The sequence below is a fragment of the Lolium rigidum genome, chromosome 1 (assembly GCF_022539505.1).
Source record: "Lolium rigidum isolate FL_2022 chromosome 1, APGP_CSIRO_Lrig_0.1, whole genome shotgun sequence".
Taxonomy (NCBI): domain Eukaryota; kingdom Viridiplantae; phylum Streptophyta; class Magnoliopsida; order Poales; family Poaceae; genus Lolium; species Lolium rigidum.
In genome coordinates, this window is record NC_061508.1 from 276,397,763 (window position 1) to 276,414,277 (window position 16,515).

Below are 16,515 nucleotides of genomic sequence, written 5' to 3' on the forward strand. Positions count from 1 at the left end.
AGCATCAGGCCTCAGCCGGACCCAAGAGGAAAACAATTTAAGCGCTGCTAGAGACAACAATCAAGGATATATTTGAGTGGTTCGGAAATGTAGCGGAATAGATATAATGTTAGATCCAATGAACTGGGGACCTAAACACAAATATTGAAAACCCCTGATGTGCGCAAAAATGCCACCATGACCATCACCCACGTCCGAGTGTACCTGATTTGCTAGCTAATCATAATTTGGACGAAATTGGCCAAGCGTTAGAATTTAAAAACTTAATAGTCAGTTTGAAAATTTGTGAACCAAAACAAAGTTCAAGGCCAAAAAATTGGGGAATCATGGATGCTTTTTTTATCATCTAATCAAGCTAGTGTGTCCAGTTGATTGGTTTGGCGAGACATAATAAAGAACTTTGTTGATTACTTCACAAGTATATTGTACCACGATCAGTGGTCAGATGCACAACTAGTAGTCGTCTAGATGAATAGTCTCTATCCAAAATAAAATTATGTAGTGACTATTGGTTTGATTAGCATGAGGGTGGTTGTACTCTTAGTCTACTAGAGATAAAACATTGGGTTCAGTTTTACGTCTGTCTTGCTAATTCGGACTATTCGTTCAACGGAGAATGTGTTCCTATCGATAGCAATGATCTCGAGGTTTCACCACTCCTGTCTAGTCTTGAGTGGGCGTGTATGCACTTTCCTACCGTAGCTTTTATCCACCAGCAAGAAAAAGGTACACACATTATCACCTACTTTTTGCTGCCTTTTTTGATACTACCCCCGTTCCTAAATATAAGCTATATAGTTTTTTGAGAAAAATTCCAGAATATAGCTTTAGTGTGACGCAGCACTTCTTTGGAATTTTTTTTAGGATTCTATTTTCTTACCTTATGCAAAGGCCTCTATTTTCTCACGTCAAATGTATGGGGGTAATCTCACCCAAACCTGGTGTAATTTTCTCTCAATATACGTTCTTTAGTTTCCATGCCAAAAACTATATGACTTAATATTTACGAACGGAGGGAGTATAATATAACGAGTTCAGACTACTGGTTAGTTTGTATATACCTTCTTATTTATGCGATGCTTTTTTACCACGATCTTAATCACACTATAACCATTTTATGCTTAAGGATGGAGAGGAATACAACGCCAACAACACTAAATCCCAAAATGATGGGATTTTTTTGATATATACAAATTTTATATTTTTTGTGATTTTTCGGCCCCGCTATGATAAAATCCTGGCTCCGTCCGTGGTAATGTATGCATTTTCCTATATTGTACAAGTTTTTCTCATAAGAAAAAAAGACATGGACTATATAACCATCCTACATAACATTTTAATAAAAAGGTAAAAAGAGACCGACAAGTGGTACAAGAAGCTGAGAACTATTGGCACAATAAAAACATGTTATTTATTTATTAACAGATATACCAAAAATGAAAAAGGTAAACGGTCCCATGCACAGCTAATCATATATCTATTACGATTGATAACCTTCATAAATATCAAGATATATGGAAATCTCGGAGGGGCACGAGAGGGAAGAAAAACTATTAGCACAGGAGGAGAAGAGGGGCAAGCCGAGACTGACATCTCTGCTGCGGACTTTGCCCTCGCGTCCCCGTCACGCGCCTGTGGGCTGGGCCGGTGCCCCTGTGATGCGGGGGGGCGGCATCCCGTATTACCGTTCTACCCCTGGAGCAGCCGCAGTCACCTCTTCTCGCTTTTAAATACAGGATCTCGCCCCCTCTTCCTCTCGCTAAAGCCAGACAGCCAGGCAGAGACGCTCCCCCAAGTCATCCTACAGTCAGTCACCTCAGGCTCAGGTCATCCCCGTTCAGTTCACACAGTAATTCGGAGTTCAGACACACCTCGAGGAAGGTTGACGCCGGCGACGATGGTGAGTCCCCGTGATCCGCTCGCGATTCTTGATCATTCAGCTAGCTATTCGATCCCGTTCTGTTCTTGCTTAAGGCGTTTGTCCGTGGCGGCATGCAGGAGGGCGGAGTGCGGGAAGCGGAGCGGTGGGAGGGGTACGTGGATTGGCGGAACCGGCCGGCGGCCAAGGGCCGGCACGGCGGCATGGTGGCCGCCTCTTTCGTGCTCGGTAAGTCAACTTCCCTGCCGACGGTGCATGCTCTCCTAGCTAGATTTTCCTTCTAGATTCTTCGGGAACCATCTCGGCTGGCTGGGCCGGACGACGACGACGTAGTGGTGGACCGGCGGGGAAAGGGGCGCAATCAGGAATAGGATACTCGGAAGGAAGGAGGCACCGCGCGCATGCACATATCATGGTTGGTCCATCCTCTCCCTCTCTGCGCCTTCCCTTTCCTCGACCTTACTTTCCTGATCGGGCCCTTGTCTGATATGGCCACTTCTCCCCTCTCGCTCTATCTTCCGCTGGGGCTCCATCTCCATTTCCACAGATTCTCCCGTTCTCGACCTCTCTTTCTCTTCTCCCAGGCCCGTACGTTCCCATCCGGGCTCGTGCAACTTGGGACGAATTGTCCATTGGGGGCACCTTTACCTCCCAATTGCGAACTTTGCGAGACAAGAGGGGTGGCCAACTTGCAGGGAGCTATAGTTGTAGTTCCATGGCGCTTTTGCTCGAGCCTTCGCATCCAGCCCTCTCTCCCAATGCGAGACCCTGTTCCGCCACTGTGCCGCGACGGCGATCTCTCCGTCCTGCCGTTCTAGAAGCCTCGCTTTCGGCTTAGGTTCCGAGAATGAAAGAAAGGAACCAGAGGGGCCCCGCCCGCTTCCTTGTGTGGAGGAGAAGCTTGCTCGTGCTGTGAACTTGTGATCGAGCGTCGAGGCCCTCTGTTTCTTTCCTTTTGGTGGTTGAGGACGAGGTTGGAAAAAAATGATGGCGTTAGAAAGTTTTCTCTCCTTTTTTTTTACCCGTCCAAACACGGCGCATTAAATCCGGCACGAATCGCAAGGCAGAAACGGCGCGCAGATTGGGCCGGCAGGCGCGCGTGTAACGGGGGACGTTATGTCAGTTATCGCCGCGCCCCCAGGATGCTCGCGTATGCTAATTGTGCAAAGGGCAAATAAATGGGGCGCTTTAACTGCTGTCCCGTTTTGCACCGCGTGGGACGAAATTTCGTGTCGAGCAAACTTTATATTACCACGTGGGCTAAAAGTTACCGACTTAAATCCAGAGTGTTCCAGAACCTGAATAAGTGCACTGTAATCTAGAGGGGATTCTGGAACAGACCAGTGCTGATTCTAGCTAGTGCTAATTAACGATTAACTAATGTTGCTTGATTGGTGTGTATGCAGTCGCTGAGGTGCTGGAGAACCTTGCGTTCCTGGCGAACGCGAGCAACCTGGTGACGTACCTGATGAACTCGATGCACTACTCGCCGTCGCAGTCGGCCACGACGGTGACCAACTTCATGGGCACGGCCTTCCTGCTCGCCCTCCTCGGCGGCTTCCTCTCCGACGCCGTCTGCACCACCTACGTCGTCTACCTCGCCAGCGCCGCCGTCGAGTTCATGGTACGCGTCCATGCGCCAGCGCAATCTTTGTCTTATTACCAGCATGATCTCACTAGCTGTCCGTTTTCGTTTTCCGAATTTGCATAAATGCACCGACGGAAAAAAAAATACATGATAGCCGTTACGTATCCTTGTAGGTAGACGTGTTTCTGGATATATATACGTAGATATAATCAATACTGTCCTTATCTTATATCCAAGCTAGCAATAGATGGATAGAGATATATGCCGAATATCCCGTCCAGCTGTGGCGCCATGTCACCACGTTGACTTTTCTGCTTTAGCCTTTTCGCTTGGCTGCCCGCTGCAGGGCAGTACACGACGTACTCTCGACATGTTTGACCGGCGAGACCCTTCCTTTTATTATGGAATGGAAAATCTGTGAGCTGCCGAAAGGATTTTCTCTAGTTAAGTAACTGCGATGGATGCAGCACTAGCGTGATTAAGCTACCTGAGGAGGCGACACATGTCCGAAGATAACCACACTCGCTGGCTGGATTTAAAAGCGCGTCACCTCAGATGATAATCTCGAGAGTGATACGATCCTTGATGATCCCAAACACGTGGTTTTATACCCGCACTTTGCGATCCACCTTGTCTCTAGTACTCTGGTTGTTAATTGCCAGGATACCCGGTCCCACACGGTGCTCTTTACCGCCACAACTGCAACGGCGTACGTCGATGGTTTATCTGACAGTGGCTGCGCGCGCCACAGTCCACAGATGGATCGGCCGGAGCACGCAGCTTCCCTGCGATTTGGGTTGGCGAATGATGGATCGTAGGAGCCGTCGCTTTATTCGCACAGGAACGAGCAGGATGCATGGGCGGGAGCCGATAGCCTGGGTCAAAGGGAACCGCTCTGATGGAGCTAATCACGTACGTCCTACGTACTGTGACAGCATGCACTAGGCTATCGCCGAGATAGCGATGGTGTGATGGGCTAATTTTGTTCACTTTTTTTTTGATAAAAGAAATATATTAATATCACGAAGATTTAGATTATATCTAGTTTTTTGCATAAACGAAATATCCTAAAGACATTACAGATGCAAACAAGTTCTACTGCAAAAAAAAAAAAAATTTGGTACGATGATAAAACAAAATTTGTAGTTGCAACACAATCACTGCTAAGACAACACCCATAGTCGAGTATCAAAAACAATGCCTTCAACAAGTTCGTTGCGAGGCACAACCAATTAAGTAAATACCTTAGGTTTACGACCTGGAGCAAGTTTGCCCTCTTAAAGCAATGCCTCGCTATTGCAAGTCACATCCAATTATGGTTAAACCTTAGATTTTCACCCTGGAAGATAAAACTATGTACTCCTCATGTACTGCTGGCTCCGCTTGCCGGTGTTGATGCTGCTTGCGGCAAGTCAAGAAACACCAAGCAAAGTCCTGATCACTACAAAGACTCAGATTGCCATTACTAGATCTTAGACCTCAGCCACCATGACATTCTCCCCACTGTCTTAGCCATGGAAATCCCATCTGATCCCATGATCACAACAGACAACGAAGCTATTGTGGGTGGACACGACTGAATCCCATTCGATCCATAATCTGCATGCATCGGTTGTCAAATGGAGATCGCCGGCGGATCTATTCGGAATTTATTACCGGCTAGATTAGGGTCGCCGCACCACCACCTCCATGAAGAACGCCACCGAGGGCTATCACAGGAGGAGATCAGCTCCGCCAGCTCAACTGGAGAACACCGTCCCGACCGATGGATGTGACGTGAGAATCGCTCCGCCCTAGCCTCGCTCGTTCGCTGTTGCCGCGGACAAGGCCGGTGGCAGCGGCGAAGATGAGCTGCATGGAGAAGATTTTTGGCGGCGGCTATGGTTCGGTCTGGTGTTGCCTTGTTCATTTGGCTGGCCGCTACGGCAAAAGATGTTGGGATTTATATATTATATCGGTGTACGTGCGGGTGTGCTTACATAATTTGTTGTGGGCATCATGCAGGGGCGGAGACAGGGGGGCGAGCAGGGGCTAGACCCCCCCAACCTTCGGCCCCCCTCAACAAATCTCAGTATACAGTATAGTTCTAAGTATGGCAAGAAGCAGTTAATTACGACCAGTTTTCTACCATTATTCAAGGATAATAGAGCGTGACTTCCTGTACCCACGCAAGACAAAGCCCAACCGGCCAACACCAGCCCATTACGATCAGTATTGGAGCATCAGGTACAGAATTAGCTATAGCCTAGAGGGCTCAGATGGACCCAGCCGCAAGCCTTTACCTTACACGCTAGATTATCGTTCATCCATCGACTTTTGGTTCGGCTTGCTTGATCACCATCGTCCGCGACGGTAGGGCATAGCCAGCAGCCGCCACTTGGAGTAGGTCAGACGCCTTGCCGAACTCCGGCCACCGCGATGGGTTGATGGCGCGGGGCGCGGCTGCTCCGTCTGCCGGAGATATTACCTCAGGTATATTGCTAGTTACTCCGTATCATTTTATAAATCGGTGATACAACATACTATCTTGTCCCCAGATGTGAAATTACCAAGCTAAATGTTCAATAGAAGGTTAAATTTATCTATTTTTTCCAAAGAAAATCTGCGAGGGAAATTCTGGGTAGTAAAAGATAGTATAGATTGTGTATAAACTGTAGCAAAACTTTCACAATTGGTGAGAATTTCGATTTGTTCCATAAGTCCAGTGGACCTATAGCTACAAACTAATAGAACGTAGCATTGTTTCAAATGCAAAGACTATATTATCATAATTTGATCAATCAACCAATATCAAACTAAGACCTGATATATATTTGTGAGACACTTCTTGTGCAGTTTTTTTTTTCTTCGCCCCCCCTATACTCAATTTCTGGCTCCGCCCCTGGCATCATGGTCGCGGTGGACGTATGCGGCTATGTAGGACGACGATGGTGTAGGGATTGTGGGTGAAGTATCACATATTCACATGGGGTACACATGGGGTACGTAGGTGGCGATGCAAGTTGAGTGTAATTGTGAGAACCAACATGTGGTTGGGTGGTTAGGGGGGTAGAGACACCTCCAGCCACCAGAGTTCAAACTCTTGGTTAACATTTTCGTGTCTCATTAAAGGTAGAATATTTTTCAGTGGGAGACGACGTTCCCATCGACAGCGAGGTGTTCGTGGTGTTTCACAAGAAAAAAAAAGTTGAGTGTAACTGCACTTGACAAAATGGGTATAGTCACTGTGCACGCAGGTTCGCTTACATCAGTGACCGTGCACTGTGCGGAATGTTCTCAAGGTTCAGTTACCTCCAACCATGTTTAGTTATCGGTTACATCAAACACATAACCTATGGTTAGTTTGTCCAAACCAACCAACCAACAAATTAACCAATTCGGCAGCCGCAACGGAACAGGGAAGCCCACCCCGGCCGCGCGCAGCGCCGCTTTCTTCCCGATCACGTCGCCGTCAGTTAAAAACAAGGTTTAGGGTTTTGGTGCTTGGGTTAACATCCCAGCCCGTTCCACATATATATATATACATGACCAATACAACATACACGTCCGTATACAACACGTATAGGCGTGTGCTACAAGTAAGACAGAGTTAGATGACAATTACAATTCTAACACTCCCCCTCAATCTAAACCGCTATGAACAAAGGTTAAGATTGAACCGGAATCTATCTAACATCTGTCTAGTGGCTGGCTTAGTAAACACATCAGCCAATTGGTCATGAGTGGATATGAACCTGACATCCAAGTCACCAGCAGCAACTCGCTCTCGCACAAAGTGAAAATCAATCTCTATGTGTTTCATCCGAGCATGAAAAACTGGATTCACCGTCAGGTATGTCGCCCCTAGATTATCACACCATAATTTGGGAGGACGCTGCCGAACAACACCAAGTTCCTTGAGTAGAGAATCTACCCAAATAGCTTCAGCAGCTCCATTAGCCAATGCTTTATACTCTGCCTCGGTACTAGATCTCGAGACAGTAGGTTGCTTCTTTGCACTCCAAGAAACAAGATTTGGACCAACAAATACTGCAAACCCGCTGGTAGACCGCCTATCATCAACACATCCAGCCCAATCAGCGTCTGTAAAAATACTGATGACAGTAGATGTGGACCTGTGGAAACGTAAGCCTGTTTCCAGTGTCCCTTTGACATAACGTAGAATTCGCTTGACAGATTCCCAATGAACATCCGTGGGCTGTGACAAAAACTGACAAACTTTGTTGACAGCGAACGAGATATCCGGCCTGGTATGTGTCAAATACTGCAATCCACCAACTACACTGCGATACCGATGAGCATCATCTGAACTGAGTGGAGTACCGGTGTCTCTAGCTAAAGTCTCAGATACGGAGAGTGGAGTGGTGGCCGGGTTACAATTCTCCATGTTCACTCGATGAAGAAGATCAAGTGCATACTTCCGTTGAGTCAAGGTTAGCCCCCCTGAATTGTAAGTGGCCTCCAATCCAAGAAAATATGACAACGGGCCCTAATCCTTGATAGGAAAATTACTGAAAAGAGCTCGAACCAGAACATCAACAACCTCTGGAGTAGAGCCAGCAATGACAATGTCGTCGAAATAGACCAGCATAAAAATCTGCACTCCAGCGCGTGAGTAGAAGAACAAGGATGTATCCGCTTTAGAGGAGGAGAAACCAAGGCGATAAAGAAGCTGACTCAGGCGAGCATACCACGCTCGCGGCGACTGCTTCAGACCATAGATGGATCGCTGAAGCTTGCAAACATGAGAGAAGGCTAAGACGGGCATTAGGCACATGAAGTATATTTTTAAGGTGGAGAGATGAACCAGCTAAAAGAGATTGACCAATGTGCGAAATTGACAGACCTGCACCATTTGCTACTTGCACCTGGTCCTTGCCACCATAGCGCTCATATGCCTGAAGACGTGCTAGCTCGTTTGTGAGGTGATCAGTCGTCCCGGAGTCCATGATCCAGGGATTGTTGTTGTAGTTTGTTGTTGCAGCATTGCCACTCTTCTGCTGCGGTGGCTGAAAGTTGGCGTCGAAGCGGTTGCGACAGTCCTTGGCGACGTGTCCCCAATTGCCACAAATCTGGCATTTAGGTCTCCATCGACGCTGATGCTGGCCGCCATTGCGGCCATTGTTCCAGCCTCCACCATTGCCGCCATTGCGGCTGCCATCATTGCGACCGTAGCCGCCTCCATCATTGCGACCGTAGCCGCCTCCATCGTTGCGGCCGTAGCCGCCGCCATCATTGCGGCCGTAACCGCCGGTGTTGCCTCCCTGACGAGGCTGCCCCTGCTGTCCGTCACCACCATTGAGGCGAGGGAATCCTCCACTAGGAACGGTGGGGTTAGGACGCACCGCCGCGTTTACCGAAGATGACCACCCTTCGTTTTGCGCCTGCTGCGCTTGGAGGGACTCGAAGGAGAGGATGTCGGCGTAAAAGGTGGCATAGGGAACCGATGCGGCGGAGCCACGTGAGTGCGGGGCGGTGACAGGGTTGTACGCAGAGCCCAGGCCAATGACAATATAGTCAACGAGTTCATCGTCGGTGATGGGAGCACCGGCGGCAGCCCATTGCATCCGCATAGCCCTTCATCTTCTCGCATGTATGCTCGCAGCGGAGAGATCTTCCTTCCTCGTCGTTACGAGCCGACGACGGATGTAGCGCACGTTGGCGCGGCTCGAGCGCCATACAAGTCATGGACGCCGGTCCGGATCGCAGCGGCGGTTTGACAACCGATAAGCCGGTTGGCAATGTTGGGCTCCATAGAGCCAAGGAGCAGCCCGATGAGGCGCCGGTCCCGAGTCCACCAGCTTGTCATACCGGGGGTTAGGAATCGTCACGGCCTTGTCGCCGTCTCCCTCGGTGATCGTCTTCGCAGGCACGACGGCAGTAGCGTCGAGGTGGCGATGCAGTCCAGCGCCGGCTAGGTTGGGAAGAACTATGCCCTTCCACAGATTGAAGTTGCCGGCCTCCAACCTGAACGGGGGAACAGGGACGTTCCCCGCGGAGATGCTCGCCATTGAGGAGGAGGTCGATCCGACCATGGTGGAGAGTTGGAGGGAGGAAGTCATCGCGGCACGCGGAGGATAGGTCTCTCGGCGGCGGCGGTAGATGGGATCGCAGCGGCGGCTGCGCTTTGCTCTGATACCAAGTTAAAAACAAGGTTTAGGGTTTTGGTGCTTGGGTTAACATCCCAGCCCGTTCCACATATATATATACATGACCAATACAACATACACGTCCGTATACAACACGTATAGGCGTGTGCTACAAGTAAGACAGAGTTAGATGATAATTACAATTCTAACACCGTCTCCCCCCGCCGGCTGGACCCCGGGGCCGGCAGGCAATCTGATGGATTCCGTGGCATCCCGGATATGTAGCGCACCGTGATCTCGTTCCCACGGCCGGCCAAACCGCCGCCGGGGCCGGTAGGGGAATCCCTGGCACGGACCACTAGCTCGATATCTAGCTTCGTTGTGCCAGATCCAGGGTTACCACCGATCGCACAAGATCTTCTTTGCCACAACCAGGATGCCACGAGTGGGACTGGGACTGATGCTTCGCCACTATCTCGCGCGCTCAAGCACTTGCAGTTCTAGCTTCGAGCTGCACCATCAGTCGAACTTGCTGGGCCATTTCTGCTAAAGAATCTTGAAAACAAAAAACAAAAAAAATCTCTTCCTAGCTAGGCCGGCAGGAGAGCTGAGTGGGCACGCAACACGGACGCTACAACTTGCCGTACCAGACCTGCTTCATCTCACACAACCCAAGAGTCCTACAGTGCACGCTGGATTTTCGTACGTAGGACGTCATTGTCACCTTCCGGCCGCGTGCACGTACGCGCAGCTTGACCTTGACGCGCAAGCTGACAGACAGCCGAGATCGCGAAACCGCGCCGTCCCTGGATCCTAGCAGAAATTCGTTGCCGCGCGCGGTCACCACGTTGGCCGGCGTATCTGTGGGTGGGGCAAGGCAGATCGCCGGCAACCACGGAGAGAGTACATTCGTGCATCAGTACGTGGTCGCTTCTCTCGGATCGGTGTCGCCGGGTTCGGTGGTTCCGAGATGGCCACAACACTCCTACCGGGGGGACCCAGCCTCCTCGATCATGGGGATACTTGGCTGGCCGGTGGTGGTTTGGCAGGGCACAAGGGATCGATCGGATTGGGACAGATGTGTAATGTGTTACCGTCGTAGGCGAATAAGCGACACCTGGCAACCCTTGGGCACCAACACATGCCTGCCGGCTTCCTAGCGCTCGTGCTGCTATCGAATCGTCATAGGCCACATCATGTGGTAGCACTCCACGTTATATAGAAGGCCTAAGATACAGAGCCCGATTAAATATATAACACTTGTGCCTGGCATACATAACACAATCGAAAGTCCGAACGTAACTCAACTTGTACATAATTTTTGATAAAAACTCAATGAAATGCATGTGGTTAGAAGTAGCATCACCTCCATCTGCACGTCCCAAACACTCAACGAAATGCATGTGGTTAGAACTAGCATCACCTCCCTCTACACGTCCTAAACGGGCATCTGAAATGAGCTATTCACGGTGTCGATACGTGACACACTCCCACACTCACGTTCCCAATATGTGCATAACCAAAAGGGGCAACCCCACTCAAGACTCGGGGACAACCAAGTTCTAACTCCAAACATGTCTCTGTTAAGAAAGGTGGTATTTCATCACCGCACGGGAGAAGACATGGTAGCCGCTATGGAGGAGACGCTCGAACACATATGAAAAAGACAAACCTTCGAGTAGCTCTCAACACTGCCAAAGTTTCTAAGCCATCACCGCCCTGACATCCCCAATTGCTACGCCAAGGCCAGCGGACCACCAATGCCACCCTCCGAGACAGCCGCCAACTTACCACCGGTCACACTCAAGCCACGACGTTGCATGATTTGGTCAACCGTAGCCCAAACTGCACAACGCAAACCGCTCGCTAAACCACAGCCGCGGCATCAATATCCGTGGCCTCCATCAATGTCAAACCACCTCCTCAGTCCTCACTGATGGCTCAATATTTATTTTCCTGCTTTCTGACCCTCAAGACCCACAACGATCACATGCTCCCAGTTTGACCATACAAAAAGTCAGCCTCCCAATCTTTCGGAACCAAACATTGCCGTCCTTTCTTGCACAAGGTTTGCTTTTGGCCATGTGTTCTGTCGGTCAAGGTTAACAAAAGAAGGAAATTGTCATGGACAACAACTCAACCACAACGGGATGCTCAGCACCACCGCACTGCCAGAGGTCAAACAACTGAATCTGGCTGCAGTGGGTCGGTGTCTTCCTCTGAATTCTGATCTTGTCCTCCGCTTTAGCACCACTCAACTCAACTCACGGACCATGGCGAGAGCATAGCTATAGCGGGCCAGAGCAAAGCGACGTAGCACACGGGCGGCTGCCCGGCCGGCCACAAGTAGCACGGCGGCCGCTTTGCCTAGTCGCTCAACTTTATCGCTTTCGCTTAATTGAATTGATAGGTTTGTGTTTGCCTAATCTTTGGGCATGATAGCTTGATCTGCAAATTAATGGCAAGTAGCTACTCCGTCTAATCATGCGTGCCAATGCAAGTAGCCTTGTACTTCATGTGACCAATGTTTAAATCTTTTCTATGAGCGTTAGCGAATGGCAATGAAATGCACGTATTTTGAGCATCGTTAGACCAAAATATATCCGCCGGACAATGGCCTGAATCTATCAAGCAGAACAAGGATGTTGGTCTGAAAAAAGCACACTAATTTTACAGAACAAATTTTCCTTTCACCTGGTGTATTTGTTACTGTAATCTTTATGGAAAAAAATCTGACTGTAATGCACACTAACGTCTGAATATGTGTTGCTATGGCGCGCAGGGCCTGGTGATCCTGACGATCCAGGCGCGATCCTCATCCCTGATGCCACCGGCGTGCGCCAAGGTCGCCGGCACTGCGCCGTGCGAGCCGGTGTCCGGCAGCAAGAAGGCGATGCTGTTCGTGGGGCTGTACATGACGGCGCTGGGCATCGGGGGCATCAAGGGCTCCCTGCCGTCGCACGGCGCGGAGCAGTTCGACGAGGGCACGCCGCGGGGCCGCAAGGGCCGCTCCACCTTCTTCAACTACTTCGTCTTCTGCCTCTCCTGTGGCGCGCTCGTCGCCGTCACCTTCGCCGTGTGGGTGGAGGACAACAAGGGGTGGCAGTGGGGCTTCTTCATCTCCACCATCGCCATCCTGCTCTCCATCCCGGTCTTCGCCGCCGGGTCCAGGTTCTACCGCAGCAAGGTGCCCACGGGCAGCCCGCTCGTCACCATCGCCAAGGTCCTGCTCGCGGCGGCGCTCGCGCCGCGGCGTGGTGGCACTCCGAGCGCCAGCAACGGCGCCGTCATCGACCGTGCGCCCAGCCCGACGGGGAGCACCGAGCTGAAGGAGTACTGCAAGCCCGGGGAGGCGTGTGCAGCCGCAGACGAGGCGACGGAGCCGTCCCAGGAGCTGAGTGCGTTGAACCGCGCGGTGCATTGCCAGCCCCGGCACAGGGCCCTGGCGTGCACGGTGCAGGAGGTGGAGGACGTCAAGATCGTGCTCATGGTGCTCCCCATCTTCCTCGCCACCATCATGCTCAACTGCTGCCTGGCCCAGCTCTCCACATTCTCCGTGGAGCAGGCGGCGACGATGGACACGCGCATCGGCGGTCTCAAGGTGCCCGCGGCGTCGCTGCCAGTGTTCCCCGTCACGTTCATCATACTCCTGGCACCCATCTACGACCACCTCATCATCCCGTTCGCGCGGCGCGCGACGGGCACGGAGATGGGCATCACCCACCTCCAGCGCATCGGCACGGGGCTGGTCCTCTCCATCGTCGCCATGGCCGTGGCCGCCGTCGTCGAGGTCAAGCGCAAGAACGTCGCCACTAACAACGGCATGATGGACTCCCGCGCGCCGCTGCCCATCACCTTCTTCTGGATCGCCTTCCAGTACCTCTTCCTCGGGTCGGCGGACCTCTTCACGCTCGCGGGCCTGCTGGAGTTCTTCTTCAGCGAGGCGCCACCGCGGATGCGCTCGCTGGCCACGTCGCTCTCGTGGGCGTCGCTGGCGCTGGGCTACTACCTCAGCTCGGTGCTGGTGACGGTCGTCAACAGCGCGACGGGGCGCGGCGGGCACCGGCCGTGGCTGGAGGGGGCCAGCCTCAACCACTACCACCTCGAGCGCTTCTATTGGCTCATGTGCGCGCTCAGCGCCGTCAACTACATCTTCTTCTTGGTCCTCGCCATCCGGTACAAGTACAGAAACGCTGGGGTCATCAAGGCCTGATGATGTAGTTTTGTAAATGTTGGATATGCAGGACAGGAGGTCTAGTAGTATTATCTGGCAAAGGTGAATGGAAGTTTTAGAATGTTGTTAATTGGGTTTGGGGGTTCTGAAGGCTGTTCATTGGTGTGGATTTGGTTGGTTGGATGGCTAGCTGAAGAAAAAAACTCCATCGGAGTTCGGCGTGGCAGGCAACTATATATATGGACATATCTTTCGGCTAATTAGGCAATCACAGTCTCCTCCATATAGAGATAATTTAGTCCATGTACAGAGAAAATCAAAATCTCCTGACCTGCAGAATTACCGACTTACACAAACAATGAATATCGGTCGTTTCAAATGAGGCAACGCCATGCATACCAAGATAAAAAGATTTAAACCATTTTTTCATTATTGGATTGGGTCATATATTGGATTTCACCAGTAATGAACGAAAAAATGAACGAAATGGGTGATAACTTACCTACTTACCTTGCCGAGGAGGTTCGAGAAGTTGAGAATAAACGTTCTCGATGCAACATAGCATAACCACATGAACAAACTCATCTCAACCTCATGGTTCAATAACAAACTTAGTGGGTAGATTTTAATGATTTCTCCATTTTCGACATGACCAATCTTATAGTGTAACCATGACCAAACGTGTCATTTATCCTAGGGACAAGGCTAGAACTAGGTTTCACTCTCGAGAGGTTGCAATCATCTCGCGGCAAAATGCCCTACACTCATTCGAGACTCCCGGTTGCGAGCTGGCAGCCATGCATAAGAAAGTCTCATTTACATAGGTTTTCACCCTACCAAGACACTCTCCTAGCTACCGGTCTAAAACTTAACCTAGACTTATGCAGATGTGAAACCGGCTTGCCCTCCACTCGGTGGGAGGGTCGCCTAGCTCCGGGACATTCGAGGAACTTAGCCCCGACCGAACTCTCTCGGCCACCGACTAAGCCTGCCAAGTGGGCGGCATCGGTAGAGGCTTAAATAGGAGTACTATTGTGGGGCCCCGGACTAGCTGTCTGAAACACCTGTTATGCATACTCACTCACGATCCCATGATCAGTGTGTCGTAAAAGTGATATGGGGTTGACCGATCTTCTCATTAAGCACGGTGGTGGTGATCATGAGCACACGATGAACACAACGGAGATAACACGATGAGGAAGTGGAGATAAATTGTATGATGCTGACGAGTCTCTCGATCTATCCCTGTCGCCAATGCAACAGCTCTCAATACTGCAAGATATTCGCAACTCCACATACTTGTGCACGTAGCCGCCGACCATGAAGCGGTAGATTGCAACCTTCTAATTCCCAATTGAACAACAGATCACACAAACTTTCAGTAGCAAAACACCAGATCGATACGAATTGGTGTATAGATTCAATAGAGTTGCAAAGCAGTCAACTATGAACCAGGGTTTATCTTCAACGAGGTCTCAAACTATTAGGGCTTTCTATTTTCGTGCCCTCGGGTCCTTAGTTCGTACTCAGTTTTTTCCAGCTCCTTAGTTTTTCCTCAATTTTTCCCAAGTCATTGTCTGAAACCCGCAGAAGGAGCTCGAATGGGAGGATTCTTGTTTACTTGACCGTTACGTGCTGACGTGTGGGGCCGCGTCGCCTGGGGTTGGTAGAAAGGGACCGCGTGGGACATGACGAGACCGCGTTTGGTTGTACGTGAGCAGGAGCTGGGTTATGTCTCCCTCGGCCCAAATTGATATCCCTTTTTAAGAGCACCTTTTTCCCCCCTCTCTCTGTAACAGTTCTCTCTCTTTTCACCAAAATAGTATCAAATCTAGAGAAGCTTCTATTTCTGTCTTTTTCTAGAAGCTAGTATATGATAAATTCCTTTTGGCCATCCTTTTTTGCCCAATATGGTAACAAATCTATTATCAAATCTAGAAGCTAGTATATGATAAATTCACAGCAGCATAATAAATCAGGAAAACTAAGTATAATACATAAACTGCATATAGCAGCCAAAAGCAGGCAATAACGATGTTAATGTTCACGACAAACCACTGGTAGAAAACGGTCTTTAGTCGCGGTTCACAACTGGCATTAATCCCAGTTGCGCAACCGGGATTAATTATACGAGAATAAAGGGCCCCCTTTAGTCGCGGTTGCTTACGAACCGCGACTAAAGGCCCATCCACGTGGGCGTCAGGCGTCCGTCGGGGCGGAGGACCTTTAGTCGCGGTTGGCCGTTGATGCATATGAATATACAATTTCAAACAAGTTTGAAATTTCAAAAACAAGAACAATTCAATAGGAATATATAATATTCAGTCTCGGGTGACAATATATACATGAACAACTTAAACAAGTTTCCATATACAATTTATCAAATTAGAAGTTCTTCGTCCTCGTAATAGTGTTCTCCTTTAGGATGGAGGACTTCCTTCATCAAAAATCCTGCCAATTCCCCTTGAATTGGTCGGAAGCGAGCTTCTGGATTAAGCTTCTTCCGCATGTCATTCCTCCACATGTTGATATCCTCAGGCCTCCGCTCAGAGGTGTATCGCCGGATGAACTCACACATATAGTATCCACATAGATTGGTCCCGGTGGCCGAATATCCACATTAACTAACTTTGAAAATGTTAGCTCATCTTTGAATTCACCGGTTATTTTATGTTTGAACCATTTCCAAACCCTACAAGGGAAAAAAATTAAATGAACAAGAGAGTTATTAGTTACTTGAAAATAATTACTTGGGGACTAAAGGGGGCGTATGGAAGCCTCTCAC

The 16,515-nt window shown here is 49.9% G+C and overlaps 1 protein-coding gene across 3 annotated transcripts; it reads left to right on the plus strand.

Annotated features, from left to right (window-relative positions):
* The first annotated feature begins 1,873 nt into the window (after nt 1-1,873).
* Nucleotides 1,874-14,107, plus strand: LOC124694460 (protein NRT1/ PTR FAMILY 4.6-like). Of its 3 annotated transcripts, XM_047227452.1 has the most exons (4): nt 1,874-1,900; nt 1,999-2,107; nt 3,286-3,503; nt 12,339-14,107. In XM_047227452.1, the coding sequence occupies exons 1-4, from the start codon at nt 1,898-1,900 to the stop codon at nt 13,767-13,769; spliced, it is 1,761 nt and encodes a 586-aa protein (XP_047083408.1). In that variant the 5' UTR covers nt 1,874-1,897; the 3' UTR covers nt 13,770-14,107. The 3 variants fall into 3 exon arrangements, with proteins under 3 accessions (XP_047083408.1, XP_047083403.1, XP_047083415.1); XM_047227447.1 differs by lacking the exon at nt 1,874-1,900 and having other exon boundaries at nt 1,993-2,107; XM_047227459.1 differs by lacking the exons at nt 1,874-1,900; nt 1,999-2,107 and adding an exon at nt 2,115-2,294.
* The last annotated feature ends 2,408 nt before the right edge of the window (nt 14,108-16,515 follow it).